Raw genomic sequence first — 24,876 nt, forward strand, 5'->3', positions numbered from 1 at the left:
TGTTAATGGGGTTCATAGAGACACACACTGCATGCTCTCTCTCCTATATAGACCAGCTTTGAATGTGCACATAAGTGGGGGGCTATCTGTCATGAAACTAGAAAGGGAACCATGACAGGAAAAAGGTAATAGAAAGAATATATATGATACAAAACCAGACAGATGGATCAAATGGTTCAGGGAAGGGAGAAGAAAATGAGGGAGGGAGGGAAAAAGGGAGGGAGGGAAGGAGGGAAAAAGGGAGGCAGGGACGGGCAACAGAAACAAATTATGTTTCAAAGTGCCATAACAAAACCCAATGCTTTGCTAATTAAAAATAATATTTAATTTAAAATAAAAAGGAATAAAGATGTTATAGGACATGTGACAGAAATATAAAAGATAATGAGACTGCTCTCCCTTATCCAAAAAAGGAGGCTAATCTTTCCTATACAAAGTATTTTAATCTCACTGTGGTGTTGTACACCTTTAGTCCTAGGATAGGAGCAGAAGCAGGTGGATCTCTAGTAACTCAAGGTCAGTCTGGTTTACACAGTGAGGTCCAGGACAGATAGTGCTACAGAGTAAGACTCTGTTTCAAAAAGAAAGAAAGAAAGAAAACAAGGAAAAAGAAAGCTTTTAGTGTGCTTTAATTTATTCTCTGAGAATTTAAATAAACATACAATGTATTTCAACCATATTCCTTCTCTAATTCCAATAAACTGTTTTTAATCTAAGATAATTCTCTTTAGTGTGCTTTAAATTTTCTTTTCCTGTTCTGGATGGTTGTTTGTTCCGGTTTCATAAAAACCATCTAAACTGATCATTTGTTCCCGGCCAATACTGTCTGATATACATACATACATACATATATATATATTATATATATGATATATATGTATATATACACACACATGTATTATATAATGTCTAATACAGAAAGACACTATGTCCTTTCCTAGAGAAGTGAACTGCATTTAATTTTGTAAGAGGCTCCAAGCACAGTAGAACGAAGGTGTCTGAGAGTCAGAGTGGAGAGGCAAGTGACTTACATGAGTAAGAAGAATCTCCAGATCGCTCAACAACACAATGTTGAGGAAGGAATTCATTTGCATATTACTTAGCCTGCGGTACAGAGCCCTTAAAATTAGGCAAAGAGGTCAAAATCATTAGAGAAAAACAGAAATAAAATATCATTAAATCCATGGAATGATTGTTATTTCTTTTCAAGGCCTGACACTGATTTTTTGAGGGGAAAAGAAGGGCACAAATGTGCTATGAAATTACCTTGAAGTTCCTAGCAGGGCATGAGGATAACTCTTGTACTGGACAGTCTTCTCTCAACTTCTCTTTCAGGTTCCTCTTTTTCTTAGTTTCATTCAAACCACTAGGAAAGTTGTACTGTATTCTTTAGCCAAATATCATCTATTAATAAATAAATTGATCTAAACATTCTAAGAATAAAACATCTAATGTAAATGCTGGGGTTACAAATTAGCACTGGTCATTACATCTCAGAAGTAAGGTCAGCAACATCTGAAAGTCAGAAGACAAAGTGTGTGTGTGTGTGTGTGTGTGTGTGTGTTTATGCGATGATCTAATAGGATTTCCCAGGCTGGCAGCGGTGCCCAAGCAGGCTGGCTAGAATTCATACAAATACAAAGATCTTTCATGTGTAGTGAAACGTCAGTCATTTGTAGCGATTCATTTTATATGGCATATTTTTATTGCAAGCATATTGATAGGACTTCTATTACATCATTTAGAACACGCTTAAAGCGTGATATTTTGTGTTAATTATCTCAATAGGAGACCCCAGAGATACAGTTGTCATGAGTCCTCAGTCACGCTGGGCGGGGTTTTTTGATGATACATCTATCTAAGAGGTATCACACTTTGGTAAGCTACTCCTCACCTATGTTCCTACTATGTGACCCAACTAGCCCTCCTAGATCACCAGGATGGACCAAGTAAGGGTAGTCTCTCTTTTTTTCTCTTTTTTGGTTTTTCTTTCTTAAATTGCTTTCATTGAACAGCTATATATTTTTCTCCTTCCCCCTCCCTTCTTCCCTTCTCCCCCTCTATGTAAGGGTAGTTTCTTTGACTAATTGATGTTCTATCTGGGGTGAATTGGCACCTGTAGCTCTTCCCAGGAAAAGCCACACCGTAACTTGGTAATATTGCTCCATCAAAGCAATGAAGTATGAAGCTGTTTGTTTATACCTAAAAATTGTCCGCGTGATTTAAAATGCAGGTAAGTGATGGAGTGGTGCAGTTAGTTCCTTCATCAACTACCACCTTCAGACATCAACCTATGAAAGGAGACTGTGTGACCCCAGAGACTATAATAATATCCATCCCTTCCCCAAGTGCTACCCAGCCAGAATTAGAAGAGCTAGCTAAGCCAGCCACACCAGCCACGGTGCTCAAAGCAGGCTCCAAAATTACAACAGCAGCAGAGTCAGGGGCCTAACTGCTTCTGAAAAGCATTTTCAACTGTCCATCCCTCTATCGACAGAGATAAGGGCAAGAAGAAAGAATGTCTCACATCCTCTTCTTCACAGACACACCTTCCCAAGGTGGGTGGCTCTCTCTGGCTTACCTTGTAGTCACAAGGAATAGAACAGGTATATAATAGATAATGCCCTTAATTAAGACCACACATCCCGGCACAACATAAGCTGTGTCAAAGACTCACTAGGAAACAGGTCTGGGGATGTGTCCACATGGGGGTGTCCTGACATCCCTGATTGACAGGACCCTCTTTATGGTTATTTGTATGAGGGACCTTAGATTGTTTTTTTGTTTGTTTTTTTGTTTGTTTTTGTTTTTCGAGACAGGGTTTCTCTGTGGTTTTGGAGCCTGTCCTGGAACTAGCTCTTGTAGACCAGGCTGGTCTCGAACTCACAGAGATCCGCCTGCCTCTGCCTCCCGAGTGCTGGGATTAAAGGCGTGCGCCACCACCGCCCGGCTCTTAGATTGTTTTTGTTTTTAACCCTGTCCCTAAGTTTCCATATTTTCGTCCTTGAATGCACAGACCACAGAGGTCTGCTGTGGCTATGACTTGTGTCACAAAAGATGGTTATGAAAAATGGTTAATATTTCAAAGGACAGTAGTAACTGTCTGAAAAGTCATAACTAAGTAGTAGCAAAGTTTGGGCAGAGAGCTTTAACAAAAATACCTTCATTCCCACATCCTCAAAATAAGCTATCTAATAACGAGAAATAAATCACAGTAACATGCAGACATGGCACAGAGACACAGCCAAAAGCATATGAGCCTACTGCACAGCCATCTTGAGAAATACAGACAGACTGACAGACTAGAGGGTCCATGGCACCCTGAAGACTATTTACTACAAGGTGACACAGATCGCTTCTACACACGATTTTATAAAATAAATGAAGAGAATCCAGACTTCCAGTAGATGGAATCTGAGTTTGTGCTTTGGGGATTTTGTTTCTGTTTTGTCCTGGAGCCTGAACTTAAGGTCCTTGCTCTACTGCTGAGCCACATCCTCAGCCTACACGCAAACCCACATGTGAACTTCCTTCATGCTCTTTTCCTGAGAATCACCAAGTAGACTGTAATAAACCAAGCAAGACCAGCCACCTGAAGATACTGAAGAATCACTAAGCCCACAGGACTATGCTAAAGGCCCCACGGTAACGGGAGCGCAGCAATGACCCACACATGAAGTTCTTTCCTTGGGACCCGGCTGTGCAATAAGCAGAGCAGCCGGAAGGATACACAGTCGGGTTCTGGATACAGAGAATGACGGGTAGTCAAGCCCACACAGCTCAGGGGAGAGGCTGGGAGTTCGGTCTCAATGAAGCTGACAGGGTTGGCAGGGGAAAGGGGTGTCCATGAGCTCATGAGCAGCTCGGAGAGCTTTGCCCTAAGAGATGGGATAAACTGGAGATAGACCCACACTGAGAAAGGGATTGAAGACTGGATTTCGGTCATTTCCAATTCTGGATTTAAACCATCTGCTCCCAACCCTAATGCCACAAGAAGCAAACATGAGTGCTCTGAAAAATGCAAGATCGTCCAAAGCTTAAAATTGTCTTTGTGACTGTACACGTTAGTATATGGTTCTTAAGAAGTAAGCATCTGTAAGGACCAAGAACTGACAAAAAACCCAACAAAACAGCAGACTAGACCCAAGGACCCAGAAGACAGGAGAACCGGATCCTGGATTAATCAAGGCATGGAAATGAAAAGTACTATGGCTATTTTGGTAATGTGTGTGTGTGTGTGTATGTGTGTGTATGTGTACAGTGTACAGAATGTGGGAAAGGAGCTAGAAACCAAATAAATAAATAAAACCATTGAAATCAGAAGTAGAATTGGCTGAAATAAGTGATAATGATAAAACTCTCCAGGTGTTTGAAAATGAAGCAATGTACTCTGTGATTTCTCAGAGAGGCAGGGAATGATTTGGAGCACATGATAGCAAAAATTCAAAATTCCAAACCTATGGTGTAAGAAAAGTCATGGGTATTAAGTGACTTTGAGCCTTAATGCAAATATTTGGAAGCAAGAATGGTTAAAGCTCTGGCAATACCCACTGAAAAACGGGAGGTGGGTTTGTTTGTTTAAGCCACTTGGTAGGCAAGCACTTGGCCAACTAAGCTAGCCCTACTAAAAGATGTGTTCATTCTTTGACATACCAATTCCACTATTGTGTAATAGTGTAAGAAGTGTAGCCAGGCGACGGTGGCGCACACCTTTAATCTCAGCACTCAGGAGGAAGAGGCAGGCGGATCTCTGTGAAGTTGAGGCCAGCCTGATCTACAGAGTGAGTTCCAGAATAGCCAGGGTTGTTACACAGAGAACTCCTGTCTTGAAAAACAAACAAGCAAAAAAATGTGTACAAGTATGCACCAAAAGTCTGTAGGATGTATACATAAAGACGTTATTAATGATCAGGAGCTGGAGTAAACAGACACACCAGTGGTAGAACAGAGAAATGTGCCTGTCAAAGACGTAGCTGTTTAGCTTTAAAAGTGACTGTGGATGAGTCCTGAAATAACGCTGGAGAAACAAATGCCACGGAACCACATACATGGGAGGCATTCCGGTTTTACAATGTTAATGAAAGCATCAGACTCAGAGCGAGCAAGGCGAGCACCGTTTCTAGCAGAGAACGCATTGAGAGTTCATGTGAGAGGAAGAGATGGAGGCGTCTGTGCTGTGGGGAGAATCGGCTGCAGGACCATGCAGTTATTACATATGATGCAGCTTGCTCATGAACAGCCCATGTGATCCCCCAATCAACGATAAACAAGATCGGTATTTAGCAGTTTGATCAACATAATTGGAGCAATATCAGGAAATAATCCTTTCAGAGAAAGAATGACAGACTGACAAGGTAGTTAGTGGAAATTGCAGACACCTTTTAAATGCCAGGGCACCTGATGAAAGAGCAAAACGTCTCAGAAGACAGGGAGGGAAAGTAAATTATGAGGATGCAGGTTTCCCTTGCATATACTAACTGCTAATAAAAAAGTCAGCAGTGGAAACAAAGGATCCCCAGGCTATGGCCACACAACCTGAAGGTACCCGATCTCATTTGATCTCTGAAGCTAAGCAGGGTCAGGCCCGATGGGAGACAAAAGCCATCCCAGCCATCCTTCAAACAAAGGAGAAAGACCACCCAACAGGGCAGAATGGAGATGTTTCATTCAGAGGCAAAGATGGGAGGTGATTTCTCATGATTTCTCCATGGCCTGAGCTTCTAAGCACTTGTTCAATCAAGAACCACAATGAGAACAATCTTACCCTTAGTTGAGTGGTGGAGATCTCAGCTTTTAAAATATCAGGATCATATTTAGTGCTGGATGAAGACCCTGAGAAGACTTTTAAGAGAGGAAAAAAAATATCATTTGTTAATTGCAATAATTGAAGCTTGGAATTTACTGATTTTAAAAGTAAGGTTTATGGACGAGACCTGATATTCCAAACTAGCCCTGTATCCCTTAGATAGGAGGCTGTAGCGGAAAGATGGCAAAAGCAAGTGTTCCTGGGCCAAATGGCAAGTTCAAGGACAGCTTACACCACTCAGGGAGTGGTCCAGCACAAACCTAGGATGCGTGAGGCCTTTCCTGGTCCCTGTAACACACAGGCACACACAGGGCCAAGATGATGTGTGTTCTTTTGTTCAAACAGCTTGCCCTTTTCTTTTAGGAGATAGGCTCGCACTCTTATTTCAAGCCTATTTTCTTTTTTTGAAACAGGGTCTTACTATGTAGCCCAGGCCAGCCTCAAAGTTGTAGTGATTCTCCTGCCTCAGCCTTCCAAGTTCAAGAATTATAGGCATGAGCCACCAGGCCTGGCTCTTTAAGCCTTTGTCATATTAAAAAACAAACCAAAACAAAGCCTCAGGATACAAAAATACTGAAAGGAACTTGTTCTGGGTCCTTCAAGAGATCTGCAGTGTAGATCCTTGGGGGGGGGGGGGGCTACAATGTAACAGTTCTGAGCCCATCCTAGCTGCTCCTTTAATTCATGCCAGCTCCAGATGACTGACAGGTGAACACAGGAGAAGGAGGGGACTGAGTTGCAAGTCCCAGTTCCTCTCTAGGAGTACAAGTGACCTTTGCAAGACTCAAATTTGGGCTGCAAAGAGCGCCTGCTGCTCCTGCAGAGGACCTGAGTTCAGTTCCGAGCACCCATGTTGGGCGGCTTGCAACTCTCTGACTCCAGTTCTAGGGGATCAGATGCCTCTGGCCTCCTTTCCTTGTTCTGACAGACAAATTTAAGCAAACAAAAGGCAACCCGGCAAAGTTTTGTACCTCAAATGGGGATGGGCATTTCCCTGAGCAATCTGTCGGGAACCCTCATCTCTCAAGGCCTGGAGGATTTTTGCTGAGGAGGGAAAGGGGCTCAGGATTTATCTCCAGAAGTGTGAGTGGCTTTTGTTCCTCTACGATCTCATCTTCAGTTCTGGAGTGTGACCGGCCACCCAGTACTCACGGCTTGTGCGAGAACTTGATTTTTCCTTGTAGGCGTCATTTAAGCGGACGTACTCGTCGAGGGCCAGCGCCAGCCTCTGTTCCTTCACGTGGTACAGCTCCTTCTGCGTCCTGAGGGCATCCCGGGCCACAGAGAGATAGTCCTTGAGCATCCTCTCCTGCTCGCCCCGCCACTGTTTCCTCGGATCTTCAATCTGTGTGGTTTCTGAAAAGACAGGGGGTGGAGTCTGTGCTGAGATTTAATTATGTTTGTGAGACTATTCACCGAGGAACTAGCTAGTTTAAATTCCTATATCCTCTACAGTGTCTGCCAGACCCTTCTTTAAAGTGTCTAAAACTTGGATATGGGGTTGTTTTCTTCTATTAACCCCAAACCACCCTTGGTCCTCCAACTGCAGTCCTCGACAGAAATGCATCCTACCTATACTGCCTTCATCCTTTTGAGAATCCTCGGGGGCCCAATAACCAGAAAACAAGAGCTAAATTATCATCAGCATGCAAGGCCGTGGATACTGTGAGCCAAATGGACCTTTGAAGGGCCAGACTTCCACTGACTTAACACAGGCCTCCTGCCCTCTCACCCAGTACATGAGCACTACCCCTGGCCAGGTCCATGGACCATCACTGTCTCTCAAATTCATTTTCATACCCACAAAAATCAAGAGAACATTTAAGTATTCATAGCCATTTTATTCAGTTATTATACATCTATTGAATTTATAAATATTGGAGCTTATATTTCTTTATGGGCATTTTATTTTTCTATTTTTATCAATAAAAATTCATTTTTATTTTATAAAAAATATCAATCACGCTGTGGTAGATGAGCAAGTTTAAAACAATTAAAAACCAAAGCCACCTTGCTCTTGCTTTAAGGAGAAAGTTTGTTAGTGATTGTGAAAAGTCTCCAAACCGATGATAACCTCTGCCAGTGAAAGATATGGGCCCTGGGATGGCTCACCCTAACCATTTTATTTTATAATAAATGCATCTGCCACACACTGGTGTCTTACTTGGGGTAAATGGCGGTTATAAGGCAAAGTGCAGGGTCTGTGACTCTCTGCAAGGACGCTAAGTAGTTGGCTAAGAGACACTTGTGCGAAGTCACAAAAGAATGCACACTTTGGCCAGAGCGCAGTATTTACTCGCTCGAGAATACCTGCCCGCAGACACTCATTAGCAGCTCTATTCATGGCACACAAAGGCCACCCATTGCAGTATGTAAGTTGTGGTTTATCTGTACAGTAAACACTATTCAGAAATAAAAAGAGATACAGACAATATGTATGTGTGTATCAACTCCCAGGCAACAGTTATTGCATAACCCACTTATACGAAATCCTGGTCAAAGGCAAATCAAATCCAATGACAGAAAAGGGATCAATGACTACCTGAGAAGTACTTGCTACAGTGGAGGCCAAATGTCCTTTCTGAGGGCACAGAAAAACTCCCTATCTTGGTTATAACAAAGGTTATGTGGTATATATCCGTCAAAACTCATGAACTTAAAATGGATGCAACTCATTGTATGGTACACCTGCATAGAGTCGGTCTAAGGGGTTCAGAATGTAGCTCACTGGTAGAGTGCCTAACACACACAAACACAATCCCTCCTCCCCCAGTAGTGCAAAAGAAAAAGCTACATTAAACAAATAAAATTTAAAGTTGATTACATATACTTTTAAGAACTCAGATGAATGACTAGCATGTTATGGAGATGCGGGGCTAGAAAAATGGCCCAGTGGTTTAGGACACTTGTTGCATCTGCAAAGGACCTAGGTTCAATTCCCAGAACCCACATGGTAGCTCACAATCATTTGTAACTCCAGTTCTGTGGATCTGACACCCTCTTTTGACCTGGGTACCAGGCATGCACATGGTACACACACACACAGATATATACACACGTGGTACACACGCACAGAATATACACATGTGGTGCAGTGCACAGACATACACACATGATTCATGTACACATATATATACACGCGTGGTGCACGTACACAGACATATACACACATGATTCATGTACACATATATATATACACGCGCGGTGCACGTACACAGACATACACACGTGCTGCACATGCACAGACATATACATCCGTGATTCATGTACACAGACATAAACACACGTGGTGCACGTGCACAGACGCATATACACGTGCACAGACATATACACCCGTGATTCATGTACACAGACATATACATACGTGGTGCAGTGCGCATAAACACACGTGGTGCACGTGCACAGACGTGTATACACGTGCACAGACAGATACACCCATGATTCATGTACACAGACATATACACATGCGCAGGGAAGGCTGGGTCCCCTTGAGGCTAGGCGAGGCCCTGGGTGACTCACAAAAGTGTCTAGGTTGGTAAGACACTGTAACCACTGCCTTGCACCTACATTCCTGGCTTCATAGCCACTGGCTTATAAAAGCCGAGCTTTCCCCAAGGCACGATTTCTGAAATACTCATTTCAAAACTATGAATATTTTAATACACAAAAGGCAAACATCTCATGTAATTATGGGGAGTAAATACGTGTTACAGCCACTGTCTCGACAGATGCCCTGAACGGGCAGAACCTCCACGTCAGAATCTTCAAGGACAAGACAACGTGGAGCAGCCGTCTGGGGAATATGGCAGATGCACAGAGATCACCGAAGAAGAGCCTAACGTGTCAGCTGGATATTTGTACGCTGGCTGTAACACGGCCTCAATGGTGTCCAGATTAATTTCCAGTATTCGCACACATAGGGTTGTACTCTGCCTCAGAGTACAGAAAGCATCACGTAACAAATAGGAATTTACGGTCCTAATGTTTCCATCAGGCTGGAGAGGGGACAGCACCCTTTCTTTCTCCACCCCACCCCTTCCACCACAAGGGAGTCAGCTGCCATGGCGTGGGTGCCCAGTGAGAAGCTCAGTCTGAAAGGGTGAGAAGGCCTGTGGCCAGCAGCAGAAAGGAATACTGCCAATACCCACAGCCTGAATTTCGAGCAGTCTTCTCCAGCAGAGCTCGGGATAAGTGTAGCCTGACCCTGGCTACGAGTTAATAAAAGCTGTAGCCAGGACAGCTAAGCCTTACCTGCTTCAAGATCTAAAGAAACTATATGATAACGAATATTAGTAATTTGTCATGATGAGATAAGTAACCGTTAAACCAATGAAGTGAAGAGGTGCAAAGACTTGGATGTTTTTAGTTAGAAATGTAAGCAGGCAGCCCTCAGGTCCAGCCAGTCATATGCGCCCTCGTGTTTGGGAACGGGCACACTTAAATACATATTTGTCAATAGCTAAGGGGCAGAATCTGCTACAGCATTAACACTCAAATTAATGAATTAAAACAAAACTAAAGATGAAGATAATAACTGTGTTTTGGATGAGGCTGAGAAACACTCGAGAAGACTGACTGGGATTTGTTACAACAGAAGCAGGAAACATTTATATTTCCGAAATATTGCACAATTCAAACATGAACCACAAAGAGAACTCCCAAAGGCATCTTTGAAGGTTTCATAAAGCAGGGCTAGGCTCATCTCCATCTGTTATATTTGCTGAGCAGATTTGAAAAGAATATTTATTAAATGTAAACACACAAGAAGAGTGTTTTACAAATGTGGTATTTTCTTTTTTTATTAAGACCTTCTGGCCTTGGGAGACCACTATATCATAACGCAATGTAATTTGCATGCTGTCTGCTATATTACAGAAGTAATCTATTACACACTTTAAACATTACGTATCTCAAGAGAATTCCCATCCCATCAGTTTCATCGCCGTGGGACTCTACAGACAGGGAACACAGAAGCTTATCATGGAAGACGACATCGCACCTCAGAGAATCGCGTTTCTGCCTATAATGCAGAATTCCATTCTTCCTGCTGTGCTCAGAGGGATGAATGAATATGAACAACTTTTCTCATCGGCCTTTTTATACAGTGTCTGCACAATTTTCTTGTTGCCCATTTCTTCCACATACAATTATTAAGCACCTACTGGATTCATTAGACAGAATAAGATGTTGGAGGAAATCATAGGGCACAAAGTAAACAAAACCTCACAAATTTAGACTAGAATAACTGTCTGGTTGAGAATACAGCAATTTAGAGCATTCAGGCTTTTTCTGATTGAAAGTCTGATGCCAGGGAATCCAGCTATAATTAAATAAGAGACCAAGAAATTCCAGCCACCTACCTAGCCCCAGTAGGTGTCATTACTCTTTTCCAGTAATGACAATGGCCCAGACAGTTCCTTCATTATCTCACCAGGCCCTGCGATCTCCAGCTCCTTCTCCCTCCTTCCATCCCCTACTAAACTCCACCACAGGCTATCTCTTTCCAGTTGACGCGACCAGCCCTAGAGGATGAGCCGGCGCCCTCTGCAGTGGCACAGGGACATTTCAGCAGGGAGGGACTTCCACCTGACCCCCGCTCTCAGGGCGACCTCCACCCTTCCTTCTCCTCACACCTCCTAAGCCACAGTGAGCCACAAAAGAATCTGTGCAGGGGCTGGAGAGATGGCTCAGTGGTTAAGAGCACCGGCTGCTCTTCCAGAGGTCCTGAGTTCAATTCCCAGCAACCATATGGTGGCTCACAACCATCTGTAATGAGATCTGGCGCCTTCTTCCGGCATGTGGACATACACGGAGGCAGAATGTTGTATACATAATAAATAAATAAATAAATCTTTAAAAAAAAAAGAATCTGTGCAAACTGGTGCAAGGATCTTAACTACATTTTAGACCACTTGACAGAAATGTGAGGTTCTCCTGCCAAAGGGCAACCCCTTTGATATGACAGCATCAAAACCTTTTGTAGTGAAATTTTCATATCACATGAAAGAAAGAAATTTAGAAAATGTGTAATGATGGCGCACGCCTTTAATCCCAGTACTCGTGAGGCAGAGGCAAGCGGATCTCTATGAGTTCAAGCCCAGCCTGATCTACAAGAGTTAGTGCCAGGACAGCTAAGACTGTTGCAGAGAAACCTGGTCTCGAAACACCCCCCCTCCAAAAAAAAAAAAACCAAAAAAAAAAAAGAAAAGAAAAGAAATTTAGGAAACACTATAATTGTACTTAAAAGCAAAGCATAACATAATTATTTTAAAACCCCAAGTATGAACATGTTTTGTTATAGGAAAAGGAAGTATGGCCTTGCAGGAGAAAGTGTGTCACTAAGGGCAGGCTCTGAGGTTTCAAAGCCACAACACTCCCAGGTAGCTCTCTTTCTGTTTGCAGCTTGAGATGTGACACCTCAGCACTCAGCTTCCGTCTGGTCACGTGTCTGTACCTGCTGCCTCTGCTCTACCCTCGTGGACTCTCAACCCCCTAGAACTGTAAGCCTAAATAAACTCTTCTATAAGGTGATTTTGCTGTGGTGTTTTATTACAGCAGTAGAAAAGTAACTAATACAAGGGTGTACCGGCAGAACCAGAAGCTGACAGCTTCCATGCCCGGAGAGCTGGGGGCCAAGTATTCCAGGCTTCAGAAGCAGAGACTCAGTGCTCTAGGTTTGAACCACTAATATCCCTGCGCTTAGAAACTATCTCGGTGCCCAGCAGCAGGTCCATTTGCTGAATGGGTCTTGGGTATTAGGACCTTCAGCTCACACAGAGGCTAGCAATTACGTCTTTGGGTGCTATGCCATGAAGGCCCTTGATCCTTCAGTCTCTACAATTCCTGGCGCTTTCCCACTGACCAGAGCCTACATACAGTTTTCTGTCTTCGGTGTCAGCTTTTGTCATTTCTCTCATGTTTGCTTCATAAGCTGGCTGCCCTCTTGGCACTCTTTGTAGCTTCCACTTTCCTGCCTTCACGCTGCCAGTTCAGTCACTTTACTAGTGAGCAAAAGCAATCAAAATGACCGCTCGGGTTATGGGAGTAACCAAACACTCTCTGGTAGGATTTAAGGCCTCCACTACAGGGACCGTGCCTGGTACTGTTGCAGATCTGGCCAAGAACCCAAGACTGGGGAGCTCAGGGGCCTAAACCTACCACGACTCTGCTGAATGCACAAAGTGTCGATCTGTTCTCTATCCCGATCTGTATCTCCATAGTTTCTACAGTGCATAGCAGTTAATGCAGAACTCACGAAGATCACAGTGCAGAGAATGCCAGTCTGCAAAGAGCTCAACCATCAGTGGGACATCTATATCACTCCCCTCCTTGAGGTCCAGGAACCATGGTGCTGCAGGAATTCCTACTGCCAGTAGCCTTTAAGTTACCCACCCACTTGGGCGTGGCCTCTTATACTATAAACGCCCGCGTAAAACGTGTCTGGCCTCTCTTCTGGCTGCTGGATTTGGTTGCTCTTCCCCATTTGAGCAGAGGACTGGGATCTGCGAGTCTACCCCTAAGTAAAAAACCCTTTATTATACTCAATTCTGAGCTAGTGTGGGATTTCTTTTTAGAATCCATCTTCATCTGGCGCCCATGTGGATCCAACCCCATACCTACCAGGTGGACCGGCTTAAAGGCCTAACCAGTCCACAGCCCAGAAAGTCTCACCCCCCCCACTTGGCTTGCTTGCTTTTACCTATGAAAAGCAGTTTTTTGTAAAACCCCTGCCACATCAGAGCTAAGTACTTGCAGCAATTTGGAAATTTCCCAAGCTAGCGCATATAACCCCTTCCCCCACTGCTGTGTTCCCTGTCGCATGGCGACTTGCACAGCTTTCAGTTTGTACTTCCTGCCCGTGAGTTCTGGGCTTCTTGTTCCATGTACAGACTTGATTTAATTGCTTTTAATTTGTCAAGCAAAGCACATTTCTCAGTATTTAACCAGCACCAAGGCAGGAAACCAAAGTGGTACTGGACTGTGCCTGGGGCCACCGGTTGTGCCACCACTAGCAACGATTCTGCAACCACGACACCTACTGGACAATAAAGATTATTACACCCAAAACAATTTACCAGACCTTATAACAGGTAAATATTTTATTAATTAATAAATCAATAACTTGAAAGTTATATAATGGCAGACAACATTACCATTGAGAATTTTATTAACTTTTTTGCTAATACTCTGGATTGTATTCTGCAAGGTTTATTTGGTTATTGTGATACATCCAATAATTGGATATGGGACTCAGTTTTCTTCATATTATATCCTTAAGAAAATGGCTTGATAACAGAACCAAGAATTAGTCATTTTTAGAAATGTTACAGTCTTTACAGACTAATAATGAACAACTAGCTGACAGGTTTAATACCATAGAAAATAAAAAGTTACCTGAAAAAATTGATACTATTGAAAAGGGTAACATTACTTTGTCAAACAAAATTGAATCCATGTCAAAGGGTACTGAGAAATTGTCTTAAAGAATTCATACTGTTGAATTTGACAATCAAAATTTGTTAAAAAGTTATGATAAGTAAGCAGATAAAGTATCTCTTCAGGAAGGCAATCTGCATGCTATCTAATCTAAATAATGTCCAAGGATGAGGTGTTATCTTTAAAGGAAAAACTTCAGACTTTTGAATCACATGTGCAGAATGAGAACCAGAGACTAGATGCCTCAATGAAATCACTAGAAATATATACAGGACAGGAGATTCAGGTTTTGCAGAAGACAGTAGTAAAAGGATTTGAAACGTTTGAGGAAATTACTGGAGCTGATGAACAGGGAAAGAAGGTACAAGGACAGGATTTAACATCACCAATAGTTGTCAGAGATGACTTACCCAGGGTTTTAGCTTCATACCCTGTAATCTAGTCTGACAAAGCATTAAGTTCTAAAGGCCCAAAAGGATCTAAAGAAGGCAGATGGATACCTATAGCAATGAATGAGCTAAAAATTAAGTAAGCAGTAGTAGCTTATGGCTTGCATTTCACATTGTTAGGGAGATGGTAAAGACATGGGCTTCTAGCATTAAAACCAGTCACACAACTGTCTTCAGTTAGTTTCAGCAGTCCTGAAGGATGGGCCTTAATTGATGTGGAAATGCTATTTCAGAGAAGAGGCAAAATTTTTAGAATGACAGGGAAGCAAAAGGACTTGAGACTTCGCAAGATCAAATTCCCGGTGAGGGCACTTAGGCTGACCCGCAGGCTCAAGCTCTTCATGATGAACAAATCTGTCCCTATGCCACAAAGCAGCCTTAAATGCTTGGGACAGAATTCAAAAACCAAGAAAATAAATTGAAGCATATACTTGGGTTAAACAGGGCCAAAGAGAACCCTTTAGTGACTTATTACAAAGATTAACTAAGCATATACAAATAGGAATAACAGACCCAGATGCTAGATGAGTACTTATTGAATCTCTGGCTTTTGAAAATGCCAATTTAGAATGCAAAAAGATACTTGTGCCTTTAAAGTTTAGATCAGCACGAATGACTGAATGGATCCTGCATACAATGAACATTGAGACATTTGATTATAATACTGAATCTTGCGTAGGGGAAGCAATTTCCAAAGGAATGAGAAGACATCAAAATGTCAAATGATTTAATTGTGGTAGAATAGGACATCTGAGAAGGGATTGTAAGCAAGGAATTCCTAGAAATAATGTCTCCTCTGGGAATGGCAAAAATAAAAGGTATCAACCTTCTGAATTATGTAGGTGTGTCAAAGGCCGACATTGGACCAATGAATGCAAATCAACAAAAGACAGACAAGGCAACCTGATACCATCAGGAAACTCCTGGGGGGGGGCCTCTCACAGTTCCCCAAGTCAAAAGTGGTCCAGTCACTCTGAGTCACTGTGGAGGGCACATCTCACCAGGAAAATTAAAAAATCCAGAGCCTTCTATTAAAAAAATCATACTGTTCAGAATGATGGGATAAACATAGAAGATGAATCAAAAATTCCAACAGGAAATAGGACACGTATATTCTGGTAGACTTCTATAAATGATCAAAGACCAAAGATAAGAGTGTGTATAAATGCTATGGTAAGTGTAGGTTTGATAGACATGGGTAAGGACATGAGCGCCATTACTCCAGAATCTTGGCATCTAAATTGGCCTCTTCAAGAGGCATATGTTCAATTCCTAGGAATTGGAACCCTATCGCAAGTGAAACAAAGCATGAGATGGGTTGAATGCATAGGGCCAGAAGGACAGAGAGGAAGGCTGAGGCCTTGTGTGGCTAATATTGCAGTGAATTTATGGAGTCATGACCTGCTACAGCAACGGAATACCCAGATTAACATTCCTGCAGTCCCAGAAACTCAAATTTCTGGGAAAGATATTATAAGGTACTATACACAAAGGTCACCAGACATTCAGGTTGTACAAGAAAACAAAGCAACTATCAAAACTTTAGAGGTACCAATAGCCCTATCTTTAAAATGGTTAACTGAGAAACCAAGATAAGTTAAACAGTGGCCTTTAACAGAAGAGAAATTTCAAGCTTTAGAACAGAAGAGAAACTGCAAGCTTTAGAACATTTGGTACAGGAGCAACTAGATGCTCACTATATTGAAGAATCAACCAGCCCTTGGAATTCTCCTGTATTTATTGTTAAAAATAAATCTGGTAAATGGGAAATGGTGACAGATCTAAGAGCTGTCAACACGGTAATTCAACCTATGGGCCCTCTACAAACTGGAATTCCTCTGTTTTCTTTATTACCAAAAGGATGGCCTCTTATTTAATTTAAAAGATTTAATAGATTGTTTCTTCACTATACCTTTACAAGAAAAGGATAGAGAAATATATGCCTTCACAGTGCCTACTAATAATAATTCTCAGTCTACTAGGAGATGCTAGTGGATGGTCCTTCCACAGGGAATGCTCAATAGCCCCACCCTGTGCCAATACTATGTAAGTCAGCTATTGGAAATAATACTTAAAAAATTTTCCTAAATCTATAATTTACCATTACATGGATGACATTTTGCTATCTGATTCAAACATAGATACTTTAGAAAGAATGTTTGAAGAAATAAAGTTTTGCCAAAATGGGGATTTGCTCCTGAAAAAACACAGGAGATTCTGTCAATTACCTAGGTTATAAAATAGGTTTACAGAAAATTAGAACACACAAAAAAGCACACACTAATCTATTATCCCATCCAATTTCCCGTTTTTTTCCGAAAGAGATCCCTGACCTTACATAATTTCCTCCCAACCCCCAACCCTATAGCAGTTATAACAAACAGCTAAATGATATCCCTAACCCAGAGGACGTTGTCTTCTAGAATTACTTCCAGCTGTCATGGGGGAGATGTTCTTTCTATGGGATCCTGTGAAAGTAAAATGATGGTTAAGTTTCAAGATTACTGTCTGATATAATTACAAATACTCTCTGAGTATTTGGTAGGGTTTTTCTGAAGTTCCTATTTGGAGTTCTGGCCAGAATGTTGTTTGAAAAAAAGTGCACCATTTGTGCTGACCAAAGAAGTGGCACCAACACAGGAAGCTAGGCCCTCCGACACCAATCATTAATAAAGAAAATGCCCCACAGACTTTTCTACATGTAAAATGAAAGAGACATTTTCTTTTTTTTAAAAAAAAAACAGCAAAATATTTTTATTCTCTTCCTTCCTTCCCTCCTTCCTTAAAGATTTCTGCCTCCTCCCCGCCACCGCCTCCCATTTCCCTCCTCCTCCCCCGATCAAGTCCCCCTCCCTCGTCAGCCCAAAGAGCAATCAGGGTTCCCTGCCCTGTGGGAAGTCCAAGGACCACCCACCTCCATCCAGGTCTAGTAAGGTGAGCATCCAAACTGCCTAGGCTCCCACAAAGCCAATACATGCAGTAGGATCAAAAACCCATTGCCATTGTTCTTGAGTTCTCAGTAGTCCTCATTGTCCCCTATGTTCAGCGAGTCCGGTTTTATCCCATGCTTTTTCAGACCCAGGCCAGCTGGCCTTGGTGAGTTCCCGATAGAACATCCCCATTGTCTCAGTGTGTGGGTGTACCCCTCGCGGTCCTGAGTTCCTTGCTCGTGCTCTCTCTCTTTCTGCTCCTGATTTGGACCTTGAGATTTCAGTCCGGTGCTCCAATGTGGGAAGAGACATTTTCTTAATAGAGGCTCCACTTCCCAGTTAGCTTGTGTCAAGCTGACAAAAGACCAAGCAGGCCATGTATCCAGGCAGGCTAGAGAAGGGAGCTCAACAGCCTCCTATGGCCACAGTGGGGTGTGACAAGAATGTTTAGATCAGGCATGGCACCTTCTCGCAAATAAAGGGCTGTGTTTGCACCAACCAGAGCTCCTGGCTTTGTTGTTTGTTGTTTTATGCCTCTAATAGTTCTTGCTATTTCCTAGACCTCACAAGATTATAAATGGACTGGAGAGAAGAAAACTCCAAAACAGAAGCCTACTTCTGGTCAGGAGTGTGAGGAGGGGGGTGTTGTCGGACAAAGCTCTTGAGTTTGGGGGAGGGGAAGGCATCCTAGATACTCCATCACGGAGAGAAGCCCAGACAGGGATGCAGAGACAAGAACAGAAACAGAGACCATGGAGGAACCCTGCTTCCTGGCTGGCTCCTAAGCTCCCATCGGAAACCTTTCCCCTGCAGTCCAGGCCACCTTTCCAAGGATAGAATTGGTCACAGTTGGCTGGCCCTACCGTCTGTGAGCAATAAAGAATCTCCCCGCACAGACATGCCACAGGCCAGTCTGATGGAGGCAGTTCCCTCTTCCCAAAGTGTCAAGCTGATACTAAAGCTAAGCACGAGGCCACCTCTGGTTCATGTTTTCCCACTTTGCCCTGACATATACCCACTCGTGGGAAGTGCCAAATAGCGTAGCAAGGTTGAAGCTTCAGCTCCCAGAGCAGAGATCCGCGGAAGAGAGGACGGACCTCAGGAAGGGGTATTTGAGAGCTGTGGATGAGCTCACCGCAAAACCCACTGAATAAACAGTGCGAGGAACATGAGAACAGGCAGAGTGGGGAGCCACCAGCTCTGGTCACTTCTGGGTGACCAGACCAGAACAGCAGTGAGGCTCATCACAGAAGACAGGATGTGCAAACGAAGGCTGAGAACAAGACTCCTTGTGTACGGCTGAGAGCCAGATGGGAAAAGCGGGTCAAATTCCCCAGTTAAAGCCAGAGCTGTGACCCAGCCATCCTACTTCTGGGTATTTATCCAAAATAGGATCTCAAAAGATTTTTTTCACACCCATGTTGCCTGCAACAAAATTCACAGTAACTCAAAGCTGGAAGCAACCTAAATGCCCATTCCCTGACGCAATGTAAACCCACCCTCGACTATGACCAAACTTGCAAAATAAGTGCATCCTGCCCTGGGCTACAGGTGATACGGAGGAAATTTCATCACACATTGTTACTTCGACAAATAGATGAGGGCTCTAAAGGAGTGAGCAGCTTACACCACCGAGAACGATGGCTGCCATGGGCAACTAATGGGGGAGGAGACGCCATCCTATTGGTCCCCAGGAATCTTCTAGAGATCTGCTGCCCTCACAGCAGTGTGCAGAGTTAACACTAGCATACTGTCCACTTCTCCTGGCTGCTGGGGCATGGCCATTCAGTCAGACATCCTGACACGCCCTTGCACTCGATCATACAGCTTAAGATAAAAATTTTACATTTTTTTGTTACAGTCTTTTAAAAAAAGCTTTCTATAACAATGCTCACAACAGCCTTTTTCACAATAGCCCCACCAGGAACAATTTCAATTTCAAAATAGATTCTTAAATGGAATACCAATAAGCAATAAAAAGAAATATAATATAATATAATATAATATAATATAATATAATATAATATAATATAATACAAATGACATCATAAAAGAAATGAAGGTGTCCACTGGTATGTCCAAGAAGTGTCTAGGTTTGTTTGAAGTGTCTATTTTGAAATTAGTTTTTCTCATTAACATTCACTATTGGCAAACTGTTTGCATGTTTTGAATACCAGTTCCTTGTCAAATATACTTCTAAAGCATGCTCTATCATGCCATTGTTCGATTCAATAGGACGGTTTATTTTATCTGACTTGATGTATACGTGCCTGAGTGCATGTTTGTACATCATACATGTGTCATGGGAGGCCAGAGAGGGTGCTGGGTCTTCTGAAACTGGAGTTGCAAGGTTGTGAGCCTCCCTTGTGGCTGCTCGGCACCGAGCCTGGTCCTCTAAAAGAGCAGCAAGTACTCTATCTAACCTGTTGCACCATCGCTTCAGCCCTAGAGTACAAGGTTTTGTGTTTGTTTTTAAAAACATGACAAATAAAAGAATCTACTTCTAGTCAGGCACGAGGAGACAGAGGAAAGAGAAGCTCTGTGAGTGTGAGGCCAGCCTGATCTGGATAGCAAGTTTCAGGAGAGCCAGGGCTACATAGTGAGACACTATCTTTCTTTTCCCTTTTTTCTTAAAAAAAAAAAAAAGGTGGGTTGGAGAGATGGCTCAGCGCTTAAGAGGGCTGACTGTTCCATCAGAGGTCCCTGTTTGGGTGGCAGCATCATTCGGCCCTTGCATCCATAAATACAAAGACTCTGGGATATTCAGATGGAGGTTCCATCCCAATCCCCCTCCTCTGGTGTTGCCTCAATCCAGACTCCCCTCTGAGAAAGCATGCCAAATGATGAACCCCTCCCCAGAATGCTCAAGACCACTCCCACAGGGTATTTAAACTGCCCCCCAGAAAACAAACATGTGGCTCTTTGGTCTTCCTTTCCTATCTCCTCATTTTTTGGGGGTGGGTTGAAAAGCCATCCGGGAACATGGTATCTACTAAACCTGAGCTTTTCCTAATTTGGTTTGATTTGGTCTGATTTGGATTATTTTATTGGCGGAGAAGCTTACTGGGGCACAGAGACTTTTCAGTCCTGAGTTCAATTCCCAGCAACCACATGGTGGCTCACAACCACTATAATAAGATCTGGTCCCATTGCATACATAATGAATGAATGGATGAAGAAATAAAGAAAAAGAAAAAGCTCTCCTCCTAAACCTTTTACAGTGAGCTCTCCAAAAGGCAAATTTAAGCTATGAAGATTGAAATCTGAACAACACAGCAAGGGTGAGGAAGGGCTGACAACAGAAATGGTCTGTGTTTTGATGAGGGAAAAGCTATAAAGGAGTAAGGGCTACATGCTGGCCAAAGTTCATTGAGAAACTGTGCGGTGTCTGTCAACATTCCCATCACTAAAGGAAAAATCCCGGCAGGGTTGAGCTTTCAAAAGGCTACTGTCCCGTGGCTGAGGAGGAGCTGGCCCAGGGAGTAGCGCTAACTCTGGGCTTGCAGAGGACCCCCCATGGTCCCAGCACCCACACAGCACAGCTCAAACCTCCTGCAAACCCAGTTCCAGGGGATCCCATGTCCTCTTCCCGACTCCCCTGGCTCCTGCACACTCATGCTGCATGTAGACTCCTGCAGGCTCACACATATACACACAATAAATCTTTTGAGAGTGACTCCTACTGGTTATAGTAATAGTATCTTCTAGGCGGGCACAAACCAGCCGCCCTGTCTTGGGGCCCTGTGCACAGATACCGCGAAGGTGGCAGGCAAACAGGAAACATGGCCTGAGGCTACGCTCACTGTCAAGGTCAAATCCTTCAGTGCTGCTGTTTCAGAGTGTTTTGCTGCAATTCTAATGAGCAACCAAACATTCATTGTTGCATTTTTTTTTATCTCAATAAAGAGGAAATAATGCTGAAACTATACAATGTCAAGACACAGCATCTGTGTGCAGCAGCTGCTGAGAAGAGATAATACCATTTGCTCCTGATAAACTACTTTGCAGGAATGTCTCAAAGATTAATGACTTAGCAGGCAGCTCCTGGGGGGGGGGAGGGGATACCTGTTGCTAACTTGGGTCCTTCAGGGCATAGTGAATGTGTCAGGCCACTAGGGCACATGGTACATTTAAAAAATAAGTAAATTAAATAAATAAAGTGGTGGGCTTAAAAATTCATGTTCTGATAGTTAAGGTTTTATATATTCAGAATGTTGCTTTTTGAAGTATAACATATGCTTGAAATGCATTAAAATCCACAGCTTTTCCCCTGCGAGTCCCACAGCACAGCTCCCCCTTGGGAGTTCACCAGCAGGAGCCCACGGATAAACACACACGGTGCGGTCGTCACCGCCTCCAAGAGTCTCGTGAGCTGGTGAGGAATCAAGAAGTGCAAACAGACGCAAGTGCAAGATGACAGCGCTTTTACATTTCCCACGTTCCAAGTATTGGAGAAAAGCATGGACTAAGGCATCCAATCCGCGGGAAGAGAAGAGTGGAGAGGGCAGCAGGAAGCCTCTTGGGAGCAGAGGCATCCGAACAGACCAAGTCTAGAAGAGTGTGGTCAGTATCGGAAACGGACCTCTAGGGGAAAAGACCCCACGCAACCCAGGAGTCAGGAAAGAGGAATGACCCGTGGTGACAAATCAAAGAAGTCAAGATTACAGTGGTGCCTAGCTGCCACCATCTTGTGGTGTCTCAGATGACATCAGCAAGAGGGGACTCCGTGACATGATGGGAACAGTGGAAGAAGGGAACACGCAGGCCGTGTTCTCTGGGAGTCATGACTGCACGGCCACCACCAGCTCTGCTGACTTCCAGAGCCACTGACGATGTCCACCCCTTCCCAGCCACCAGGCCACACCAGCCCGGACTTCGCTCTACTCTTTCTGGGACAAGAATACAGAACTCCAATCAGGAGTAGATTCACAGGGAGAGGCACCCAGTGGCTGCAGACCGCAGCCCCCTTGACCTAGACTAGATTATAAACTCACTGCCTGCCCCGCAGACAGTCCAGATATCCTCATCCTCTGTCCCCAGAAGAACAGTTCCTTTAAATATGCCCCAAGTACTTAAGTGGGCACTCAAGTTGAATACTAGTCATTAAAAAAAAAAAAAAAACAAAACCCAAGAATTTTTGGTTGTGAGCCTAGCCTTTGATGGCTGAGCCATCCCTCTAGACTCTGCATGTGTGTGACAGCTATGTAGCTTGTCTGTTTGTAAGGCTCCTACCAGTGAGATCAGGACCTGTCCTGGTGCTTAGCTGGCTTTTGGGAACCTGTTCCATGCTGGATTACCTTGCCCAGCCTTGACACAGAGGGAGGAGCTTGGCTCTCCCTCACTTTGTGCTATGCTTTGTTGACTCCCATGGGAGGTCTGCCCCTTTCTGAACAGAGATGGAGGAGGAGCAGAGGGAGGAGTGGAGGGAGGAGGAGCGGAGGGAGGAGGGGAGTCACCAACATGGAACTGTGGTCAGCATATAAAACAAGTTTTAAAAATGCGAATTAAAATTTAAAAACCCAAGAATTTAAAATAAGGCAACTTCCTTTATAAAATGTCCATCTTTTTGTATGAGTGACTGCAGGTTTTTGGAGGTTCGATTTCTGATACACTGTATTTCACCAAATGAACACTTACTGTTGATGTGATCGATGTAGTAGACACCAATCTGAGGGTCAAACCCTGCTTCCCATCCCCATGGCAGCTCATCCCCGACACAGTCCGCGAAGGACAAGGGCTTCGTTAACCTACAACAAACCAGAAGAAACACACCGTCACATGTCCATCAAATCAGCTCTGTCAAAACGCAGGTTAATTCTAACTATGAATTAGGCACCCAGGCTACATTTTCTTCTCGTTTTCAACTGTTCCTAGAACTTGCATTATCACACCTGAGACTTGTTTTCAAATTTCATTTGTGTAGGTGTGTGTACATGCGCATGAGCACTCAAGTGAGTGTGGAGGAGAGATGCCCTTGAGTTACAGACAGTTGTGAACCAAACAGCATGGTTCTCTGGAAGAGCTGAAGTGCTCTGAACCTCAGAACTGTCTGTTTCTTTTCAAGGACAAAATAACAGAAGCGAATATCTAAACATGTAGAAGAGATCACTCCTAAAACCAGAAGATAAAACTCTACTAAGGAGGCAGGCCATCTCCAGTCTCAGAACCCCAGACGGAGAGTGAAGAGAGCTGGGACCTAGCTGCAACAGTGGAGCGATGCAGACGTCCCAGTAGGAGTAAGAGCTGCCCCAGGATTCCAACACTATCATTCTAGAACTGATATCGGCACTTCTGAGACAAAAATATGCATCAAGAGCTGGGGGGAGGGCTCCGTGGACAAAGCACTTGTGGGGTTCAGACCCAAGCCACCACATAAAACTGAGTGGAGCTAAAGTCCACCTGGATCCAGCATGTGGGAGAGAGGGGTTCCCCAGGAGAGCTGGCTAGCTGGACCAACAGGAGACACAAGCTCAAGACTAAACGAGAGACCTTGCTCAGTAAATTAAGTGAAAAACAATTAAGAAAGACCTCTGGCCTCTACACACGTGCACTTAAGTACAAGCACACCTCACACACATCCAAGCATGCAAACACGCACTCACCCCAAAATGTGTGCGTGTGTGTGTGCGTGCGTGTGTGTGTGCGTGTGTGTGTGCGTGTGTGTGTGCGCGTGTGCGTGTGTGTGCGTGTGTGTGTGTGTGGTGACTACTCTCTTTAAACATACATCTCAGGCTCGTCCAGTTTCAGCTGTGGGTAGTCTGGCTGATGACACCTGCTCTAAGGTCTCCCTGAGAGGAAGGACACACATCTGATGGGACCATGCGCATCCAGTATTTGTACACACATCAACACAGCCTCACCTTTCAAAACTGCCTTAGGCTTTTTCTCTTAGGAGAACTTTCTGGAGACATATTCTCTTTAAGACTAACTCGACGTTGTGGGGTAAAGGGAACACTCCTGCAATGCTGGTGGGAGTGCAAACTGGTACAGCCCCTTGGGATATAAGTGTGGCGATTTCTCAGAAAATTAGCAAACAACCTTCCTCAAGACCCAGTAATACCACCTTTGGGTATATATCCAAAGGATGCTCAACCGTGCCACAAGGACATGTGCTCAACTATGTTCATAGCAGCATTGTTTGTCATAGCCAGAACCTGGAAACAACCTAAATGCCTCTCATCCGAAGAATGGATAAGAAAAATGTGGTACATTTACACAATGGAATAGTACACAGCAGAAAAAAATAACAACATCT

The 24,876-nt window shown here is 43.6% G+C and overlaps 1 protein-coding gene across 1 annotated transcript in view; it reads right to left on the reverse strand.

Annotated features, from left to right (window-relative positions):
* Wwc2 (WW and C2 domain containing 2) overlaps window positions 1-24,876 on the reverse strand; it is a 164,935-nt gene that overhangs the window by 64,539 nt on the left and 75,520 nt on the right. The window contains exons 2-4 of the mRNA XM_005362599.3: window positions 23,259-23,368; window positions 6,959-7,162; window positions 5,765-5,841 (exon numbers count right to left, since the gene is read on the reverse strand). Coding sequence (XP_005362656.1) covers window positions 5,765-5,841; window positions 6,959-7,162; window positions 23,259-23,368 — 391 coding nt within the window. The remainder of the gene's footprint in view (window positions 1-5,764; window positions 5,842-6,958; window positions 7,163-23,258; window positions 23,369-24,876) is intronic.

This window comes from Microtus ochrogaster, linkage group LG7_11 (genome assembly GCF_000317375.1).
Source record: "Microtus ochrogaster isolate Prairie Vole_2 linkage group LG7_11, MicOch1.0, whole genome shotgun sequence".
Lineage (NCBI taxonomy): Eukaryota > Metazoa > Chordata > Mammalia > Rodentia > Cricetidae > Microtus > Microtus ochrogaster.